This window comes from Morone saxatilis, unplaced genomic scaffold, assembly GCF_004916995.1.
Source record: "Morone saxatilis isolate NCDOM2014 unplaced genomic scaffold, NCSU_SB_2.0 Contig19, whole genome shotgun sequence".
NCBI classification, from domain to species: Eukaryota; Metazoa; Chordata; class Actinopteri; family Moronidae; genus Morone; species Morone saxatilis.
In genome coordinates, this window is record NW_023339751.1 from 10544362 (window position 1) to 10554189 (window position 9828).

General features: G+C 41.0%; 1 protein-coding gene across 1 annotated transcript in view; it reads left to right on the top strand.

Moving 5' to 3' along the window:
- The first annotated feature begins 2610 nt into the window (after window positions 1-2610).
- crtac1b (cartilage acidic protein 1b) overlaps window positions 2611-9828 on the top strand; it is a 19091-nt gene continuing 11873 nt past the window's right edge. The window contains exons 1-3 of the mRNA XM_035663705.1: window positions 2611-2795; window positions 6353-6549; window positions 6944-7080. Coding sequence (XP_035519598.1) covers window positions 2611-2795; window positions 6353-6549; window positions 6944-7080 — 519 coding nt within the window. The remainder of the gene's footprint in view (window positions 2796-6352; window positions 6550-6943; window positions 7081-9828) is intronic.

Sequence of the window (9828 nt, forward strand, 5' to 3'; positions counted from 1 at the left end):
AAAAGCTGTCGAAATTGTTTTGATCATGAAGTTTGTTTTGTTCATGACATATAAAAGTTTGAATGTATTGTATTGTATTGTATTGAATGATATGATGAGTGTTTTGTTGTGAAGCAGATGAGGGTTTATTGTGAGTTGGTGCATTGTGTCTTTGCTGGAATGAGGTGTTTTATTGTCACTGTGGTAAATGAGAATGAATTGGAGCTTAACATTAATGGCAATTGTTGATTGTTCAGAGTGACTGCTATGTGTAATTCACTGGGACCCAGTGGAGTACAGTTCTTTGTGTGTGTGTGTGTGTGTGTGTGTGTGTTCTGCAGTGAGGGTGTCCTTCACAGAGAAGAGCTTCTGGAAGCGTGTGTTTGAAGATGTTGCTGGCTCTTTGTCGCAGTGTTATCAGGATCAGAGCTGGGCTTGAACGCTCCAGGAAGCACATGCTGATGTTGCACGCTGTGGTAATGGCCTCTTAATGCCAACATAAATAACCAAATCGAAAACATTTCTCTGCTTCAAACAACTATTTTTTTTTTCTGGGGCTATTTCATGGTCTTTGACTGTTTTATTACAAATTACTTCATTTGATGCTTCCTGTTCTGATAGCGGGACGGCTTGTTGTCGACCCTGCAGATGTTGCATTCTAAAACCCCAAAGAGTGCATCAATTGTTTTGTGAATCCTCGCTTGTCAGAAAGTCACATTGCAACTTTACTTGTCGACTCAAGTGGGGTGTCTTGATTTTTACTGCAGTGAATGCGGGGCAAAGCGACTGTATGTCCTTGACTGGATAATGTAGAACCCCCACCATTTTATCAGGCCGGTCCCCAACGGTTTCAAGCACTCCTTTGTCCTTTTTTCTACAACCCTCTTCTATCTAATCATTACTTAGTATGGCTGAATTAATGGGAATACTTGACTCTTTCTCTGTTTTCAGACTGGAATATGCCCGTTGTCCTGGTGCAGTACCATGGGAACAAAGCCATATCTTATATTCTATCCTCATTTGTATGGACATTAAAGTTATGCTGCCTACCTGTGAGTTTGCTGTGGAGACTGTATTATCTAAAAGTAGTTGTTTTGTCCTCTAATTGTTCCCTAAGTGCATTTTCACACAAAAAATATACTCCCAAAGAGTGAACCCCTTACTTACTTTTCAAGTTTCCTTATCCTCCTCTTTTTAATTTATAGCTCTCAGCCCCTATCTACCATGGAGTCTGTATAGAAGTCTGTAAAGCTGCCTTGTGTAGTCTGGAACTGCACAGCTCATTTGTCATTACATCCTGCCCTAATAGGGAGAAACTGCCTCATCTTGAGCTCCCAGTGTTGTTAATTAACCCTTCCTGCTAACAGCCACAGTCTACATCGCTACGGTGTTATCACCGCGCCGCCTGCCAGGAGAGCTAGCATTAGCCCAGGCCATATTTCTGCAGGTGTCAGTGGAGGTGCTTCCTCTCCCTGCCGATGTGCTTTTGAGAGTATTACTCAAACAGCAATGCGGTTTTATCTTAAATTGAATTGTTGCGGGAGATGTTAAAGAGCCATACATCACCTGGACACTCGCAGCATTAACAGAGAATCTGCAGCAGTATGAAAGCAGGGACAGGAACAGCTCGATGGCATTACAGGTGGAATGAGCTCTATGATGAAGGCTGCGTTCATAAATCTACGGGCAGAGCAAATCAAGTTGTCAGCTTGTAAACATCATTTAGTGCGTGTGTGTGTTGTGTGTGTACATTTTTGCAGCGCCGTTGATTATGAGTGTTTTGTTTTAGCCTTAAGGAGGTGACCTTCCTCTTCTCTTTTTTTACCGCCTCAGTCATGTTTCTCTTCTCTCTTTTCAGTTTGAGCATCAGAAACCACACCTCTACCTGCCTTCACTTCACAGGTCGATTGGATCAATTCCTCTATGTTCACCTTTAATCTAGTGACCACTAAAAAGGACACCTACACATCACACAGGCCTTTAATCCCAAAAAAGCTTTCCCAATTTAGAGTTGGTCACTGTCTCTGAGGAAACAGCGCCTCAGGTCTGTTATATTGGGTCATATTGGCTTCCTCTGTGCTCACTTGGCCTCTGGCTAATGCCCTGCTCCATGTATGGATTTTCTGTCCTGTATTTCCTCAGCCTGTCTGCCTGTGATGGGTTGTTCAGATCTAACCCTGCAGAACGCTGCTGATTGCAGTGGTATATCTTCATCTTTATGTCTGAGTATAGCAGAAAGCTCTGCCAACGATCTGCTGATGTTTGCCTCGCGATGGATTTGGAGAATTAGCAACAAGGGCATGTGTTGCAGTTTGCAAGTGTATGACTTACAGTTTTTATTTGATTCTCATTTGCCTCAACCGCCTAGACAAATGTGTGCTGTAGTTCATTCGAAGAGTGTTGCGTGTGAATTAGTTTGATGGGAATTTTGATGTTCTCACGAGTGTACAGAGTGTGTTTTTTCGTGCAGTTGTTCTACTTTTTAGTTCAGGTTTATATCATTGCTGCAATGAAATCTTTGGAAAATTAATTTGATAAAGATAAAGTGGTCGAAGTTTTGAAAAATGGCATGATGGTAGCCTTCTTCAATTCAGGCTGTTGCAAACGGTGTGTTTTTCCCTTTAGGTGAGGATGTTGTTGTGGCTGGTTGTGTTCCTGCCTGCCCTGTCCTCGGCTCAGCGATCGGAGCCCATGTTCTCAGCTATAACCAAGACCGTCCTTCCACCCGACTATGACAACAACCCCACCCAACTCAACTATGGCATGGCCGTCACTGACGTGGATGGGGACGGAGACCTGGAGATATTTGTAGCTGGGTGAGAAAGGGGAAGGCAGGTTGTATAAAACAGCCTTTTGTTACTCAAAGTTAGTTTAATTCAAGCTTCATGAATCTTAAATCCTTAATGTCCACTTACTCTTTTCACAGTGTTACAAGCACTCTAATCTTTTTTTATTATGCACAATTAGAGCAATTAATTAACTGCTGAGTTCTAAATGGGAGGCTAAAATAAAAGTGCAGTGTCATTTTCCAAGCTAAAGGTTGAATACAAAGGCAAAAGACTAAAAAGACGAGGGATAGTAAGGGTGCCCTGAGGCTCACTCAGCTGATGAAAATGGATGTGATTGGATAGAGCGTCATTGATGGGAACAGTTTGGCAAGCCTGCCTATATCCAGCGAAGCAGTAATGAATTTCCCAGTGCTTAACAGAATATAGATGGAAGAAAATGACCCGCTTAATAAATGTCATTTAGCCAAGATATCCTATTCAGCAGGTACACTGGACAGGTGGGCATCACAAAACCTCACAGAGGATGTCATTTCATTTGGCATCAGAAGAATGATGTGTTGTATTATACTGACGTTGTTTATCTTTGACCATGTTAACAGTCACTGTAGAGTGTTTAAAGTTTTGATAGACCAGATTTTCATCCTCCCTGTGGCCTCTTTTCTGTGTTACTCTTACTGCCATTAACAGACAATGTTAAAAATATTTCCTAGAACAGAGTTTTAACAGCTTTTGTAATGTATATCTCATTGTGTACAACATTTAAGAGGTTTTTGGAACCTTAATATTTGGCCAAAATTGGATTTTTACCGCAAGCTGTTGCTTCATGCTCTCCTGGTGCAATAAAGGCGCAATTTAATTAATTAGTACCATGAAGAAAATGTTAAAGCTGTAGTCAATTCCAGGTCATAGCTAAACCAATTATAAAAAACTGTACTGATTATAATGATAGTTGATTTTAAAGGGCCTAAAAACATATTTTGTCAAATGAATACTTTTGTTTTTGTCTGTGCTCCTTTCACAGGTTTCTGGCTCACCAAAGGGTGATGCCATCTTATTCTGGGCATCAATCAGTATTTAACAACATTTAAATCAAAATCTGATGACAGGTTGCACATTATTTGCTTATGTTGCCAGACTGCTGTCAACCAAAATCTGTTTACCCCTACACAGTCCTGATGTTGCAGATTAGCAGAGAGTTATACTCTCACAGGACCAGTGTGTAGTGGCATATAGCCTAGCGCCAGTGTTTAAAGGACCTCTTATGCTTTTCCTTAGTTTCTGTCATATATGTAATTACAATGTCAGATGTTGATATTAAATGGAGACAAAGAGTCGTAGAATTTGGTAAATAAGTATTCCTGGTAAAGAAAAAGCTCAGAATTCAGACTTCTCTGAATGCAACGTTTCTTATGGTTATTTGCTGGAGGCAGAGCAAGGCTGCACACGCCCACAAACTACAGGGACCTGCTCCGTCTTTAAGTAAACTGACTGCTCTGCTCCGGAGTAAAGGCCTTTGCACATCAAGTCAGATTTTTTGGGTTATGTTTCTTTAATCCCTCATCAGATTAAATTTGTTACACATTAAAACCTTGCACACTGAGTCTGATGTGTTTTATCATCTATTTGTTGCAAAATTCGTAATGCAAGACCGAGTCATCGCGCAGTGAGGATGATTGTGTGGTCTGCTCACTTGAAAGTGTGAAAACAAAAAAAGTAATTAGGTCCAAGGTGTCAAAAACCTACTGATAAAGTAGGTGTCCGCTCGCTGCTGTCGCTCTGTCTCTCACTCATCTCTCTTTTTTCCTTCTTGCTTCTCTCTACTGGAGGTTCCTCCACGCTGCTGTCTGTCTGCATGTTGCACTTGGCACTGCGGCTACAAGAGCCTGATCCGTCCCCTCGCTCTCCCTGCTATCTGTGTGCTTTTCTCATATGACGAGTGCAAAATTTTTTATTTAAATCTGTTCCGAAAAAAAAAAGTCAAGGTGAAACAGAAATCTGAGTGCTATCTGCTTCCGCACATTTACATATTTCCTGTAAAAACAAGTAGCTAGGGAGGGACTTGTTGCAGTAGCCAATACCACTGTGTTTTACGCCCCCCAGTCAAGCCGCTTAAGCGGACCCTACTCAGTCGGAACTGGAAGCTCCCAGTGAAAAGCACAGCCAAACTGGGACCAAATGCAGAATCCCAGGGCTAAGTTGGCTAACATTAGCTGCACAAACTAACTAGCTAACGGCATCTGACATTACTTTTGGCGACAGCTCCTTTTAGCAAGATGTCCATCTGGAAACTCCATATATCACCTCGGTACCGCTGTGATCAAACTGGCCTGTATTGGAGGTTGTGTTCACTGGGAGGCTGCTGAGCCCCGTTCGGTTGCATGCTAACGGCAGCTACAGCAGATGTTAGCGGGGTTGAGGCAGAGCAGCTGCAGAATGTCAGAGGGAAAAATATGTGAAAGTGAAAAAGTTTTTGTTTTGTTGTCATGACACGGCCCCCCAGAAACACTGGGCAATGGTAGCGAGCTATGCTGTTGGAGTCGGTGTGTTAATATGATTGACAAAACGTGAGGTCGTATTCATTTTTAAATGTGGGATTGGAGTTTGGGATGAAAAAAAACAGACTTGGTATGAAATGGCCTTAACTGCTAGCTGCTGCTAACTGCTCCTCAGCATGCGAAGCTAATTTAGTTGAGTTTCAGAATAAGAATATAGAACTGCTGAGGACAATAGGTCCGCTTTAAGTCCTTTCTGGACAACTGGTTCAACATGGCAGAATAGAGATAGAGGTAGGCAGATAAAAGTGGCTATATTCTATAATAATAACACACACTTCTCATTTTCAAGTGATTGTACACTATTGAAAACATACCTACGAGTATTCAATTTCCGCCAAGAGATCCTCCTAAAATGTTACACACTCAACCTTAAATAAATAATAGTTTGATTGTTATATATTAAGTCATGAATATTTAAGTTACAGAGAAATACGAAAAAATAACAGTGTTGAATGGTTAAAAAAAGATTAACCATTAACATTGGTGCAGCAGAACCAGAGATATCATTCTTTTTATTCAGGTGTTGTTATTCTAGTAGTGTCTAGTAGCGGCTCATGTATACTTACAGAAATGAGGAGGTCTGGTAAGCTCTCGTTTTTCTAACTCCACACCCCTAGACTTTTGTTTTTAATTTTGAAACTTGTTACCTTCAGCCCCAACCAACGGCCTTAAGTGACATCACTTGAAGCAATTTAACAGACTCAGTCACAGTCACAAAAGGCTTTATACATTATTATTATTCAGATATGCAGTAGTACTTCCCAAGACCTGACTGACTCAGTGGTGTTCCCCTTTAAGTTCACAAGGATTTAAAAATACAGTTTTACAATATTTTGCATAACATAAATGTAAGTTCATCTTAAAATTAAGCAACATAAACATTGTTTTTGGGATTTTTAGGTAGCATCAGTAGTTATTACTCATGAAGTGTAGAATAAAAAAACGACACTTTGATTTAGGCTTCAATATTCCTGCTGACAGTCTTATGAAATGAAGATATAACAGCTTTCCATTGGTGCCTGTTGACAGCTACAATGGCCCAAACCTGGTGCTAAAGTACGACAAGGAGAAGAAAAGGCTTGTCAACATCGCTGTTGACAACCGTAGCTCCCCGTTCTACGCCCTGAGGGACCGTCAAGGCAATGCCATCGGAGTGACAGCGTGCGACATCGATGGAGACGGTCGGGAGGAGATTTATGTCCTTAACACCAATAACGCCTTCTCTGGTACAGTACATTCTTTTTAAACACAAAGACACACACAAAAAAACACACTGACAAATGTGCACACACTCACACAGAGGTTGTACCTCTTTTTTTGTACAGAGACAAAGCAGGAGAATCAGTATGCAGATATTAAGCTTATCTCATCTGAGTGTTCATCAGATAACAGACAAGCTTTGTGCTGCTATTAATCAATCGGAGAGCTATAGAGCACAGACTGCCAAAAGTGCACCTCACCTCACTTCTATAATTTTTTACAAAAATGATAGAGGTCACTTGCAGCCACAGCCGCCTGCTCTTCTGTTTCCAATCACCCACGGTTCTTGAATTGCATAACACCTCTTCACTCTCTGCACAATCTTTGCCTCTCCTGAACTCTGCGTCTCTCCGCATCAAGGTCGGGCAACATATTCAGACAAGCTGTTTAAGTTCCGTAATGGACGCTTTGAAGATCTGCTGAACGATGACATTAATGAACACAGAGATGTAGCCAATCGTATGGCTGGGCGCTCAGTGGCCTGTGTGGACAGAAAGGTACTACACACACACACACACACACACACAAACACAGACAAACACACTCAGTATATGCAGATCCACACCACACACACACACACACACACACAAATTCCCCAGAGTGTCTTCTGCGTACATGCATGGGTGCTTCTGTTTGTTTACTAGTGATAACTCATGCCCTGCCTACGCCGCCCTTCTCAGCATGTGCTATGACAGTTCATTTGGGGGAATGGTGTGCCATTTTCTCTCTTCTGTCCATCGCACCAGTGTAATTACAGAAGCCAGGGCTCGTTTGTTTTATAGAACATCGTACGAGGGGAGGAGTGATGACTGCACACTACTGCTTTCTGCCCGTAGCATTTTCTCCCTTTCTCTCAGTCCCTTTCCCATTGTTTTCTCCCCTCTTTCTACCACCTTTACTCCCTTTTTTTCTCTCTCTGATTGACACGCTCACACTCTTTCTTTGTCTCTTATCTCACACACATGCGTACAGTGCTCACTTCCAATCAGGGGATGGGATAAAGAAAGTAATAGTGGGAAGAGGACAGTAGGGATTACAATAGATTTTTTTTAACCACAGTCCCATCTCACTGAGCTGCCAAACCGATTGGAAAGATATCTGCTTTTAATGGCATAATGCTTTTAGAGGAAGCCAAAACCCTGATGCGTGTTCTTCCATGGAAGTTCCAGCAGACTGACAAGGAGCGAGAATAAATTTTCCTATTGCTGAGCAAGTTTTATTAGAACCGATATGGAACAATGGCAGAAGGTTACATGGGCCAAAATCAAAGCATGTTGTATAGTCGTCTAGGTAGCTAATGTGTTTGGTCTTGTTTACTCATAAAGAAAGTGTTATCGTTCAGAAAAAAAGAGGCATAATTAGTCATCCAACTGTTTCATCCCTCCCAGTCTCCTTGAAAGTGAAGTCCCATCATTAGTCTAACACAAACTGATGAAGGTGACATATTGAAGGGTCTCATGTGAACTGATGGATCGGTTCACTTCGCACTGGCAGGCAGGATGGAGTTTCTGAGAATAAGTCGATTTTAAAAGCCAGAATAATTGAAATAAGTCTGATAAAAAAAAGATGAAAAAAAATGAAGTCTGATAAAAAAAAAGATGGAAAAAATGAAAGAAGATGATAAAAAGCACAATATACATTTGAAAAAAAAAATTTTTTTTATTAGAGGTGGTAGCTTATTCAGGCGTCTCAGTGATAGCTCTGAGGACTGATGTAAAGGGCAGGCAGTCACATATCCCTGCACCAACATGCTCTTTTTGCAGGCATGCATGTCACACTATTCACAGTGCCAATCCCAGTGACAGAAATTAGCCTTGGGTGAAGACTTATTGAAAAATCGTTGACTTTTAAGTTTGTTAAGTAACTGCCAGTGGCCTTCAGGTCTTTCATTGTAGTTCATTCTCATTTTGCCTGAGTGTGTGTGTGTGTACGTGCAACCCTCTGCTGCCACCTCAGCAGGCCATAATGTGATGCTTCATGACATTTACATCAACTACACTCATTTACCTTTCTTGTCTTGTAAAAGTATAGTAAAGTTAACACCAATGGTGAAATGGCGCATATGTGTGTGCGTTTGCATGTGTGCATGTGTTTGTATTGATTGAAATATGTTAGGCCTGGTGGGAAAGCTCATTGGAATCGAGTGTGTAGTCTATTAGTGTGGTTCCGTCTGTGAGTTTGTGTCTGCAGGGACTCTGACTGATAATGGAGTGTGAAATTAATCTCCAAAGGGAGGCAGAGGAAGGAATAAGGAGAGAGGCTGAGGAAAAGAGGGTAAAGGGTATGAAACAGGGTAAAGGGAGACAAAGAGGAAAGAAAAGGTTTGTGTAGGAGGTGAAACTTGGCATAATATTCACAAAGACAGCAAAGATTAAAAAACGATGTTTATCAGTAACATATTTAATACCATTAACAATTATAATCCCATTAAAACTGTGAAAATGTGAATGTGACAATGTGAAAGGGGATGGTCATATATTAACCTACAGATGATTAGTCTGCAGCTCAAATCAGCTTTATAGAGCTTGATAACAAGTTTCAGCTCATTTTTTTTTAGCTGTACAGTCCATAAATGTACTGTTTTGATTCACTTTCACCACTTTCATAATGTTGTTTTCGACTACCGCAAGCAGCTTTTTTTTTTAGCTAAAAAGCTCTAAAACTCTGTGTACTATACATGTTCGGCACTGAACGGCGGAGAGACACAGTTAGCAACAAACAATGTGGGGTTGGTGAAGAAAAAAAAAGCTAAAAGAGAGTGAACATCTCACAAATCACAACTCCAATTGAATGATTATGTGTTCCGTGACAGCTGGATGAGTAAATAGGCAACTGTTTGCTTACATATCTTTAATATGTCAGAGCTGTTTGTTTCATTGTGTTTCTTAGTTCTGTTTCCCAAAGTGCTCAAAAAGTCAATTAATGTGGCTTTTAAAAATAGGCTGCATGCTCTCCAGATACTTGATAGGGTTGGTGATATGTTATGAAATTTTCCAACTGGCCACCATCAGTCCATCAATTGATTGTCGATATATTTGCCCGTGTGTGTGTACTGTGCCATCCCTAATTACTGCCCCAGTAGTTTTAGCTGGGAGATGAGCTACATGCAACAAGCTCTAACACCTTTAATAAAATGTCAAGAAGAAAAGGAAACATCTATTTTCTGCATTGAACAGAAAATACAACAGCAATCCTTCTGAATTCAGTTTTTCTCTTATATCGAACTAAGACCTGGTTCAGCGATC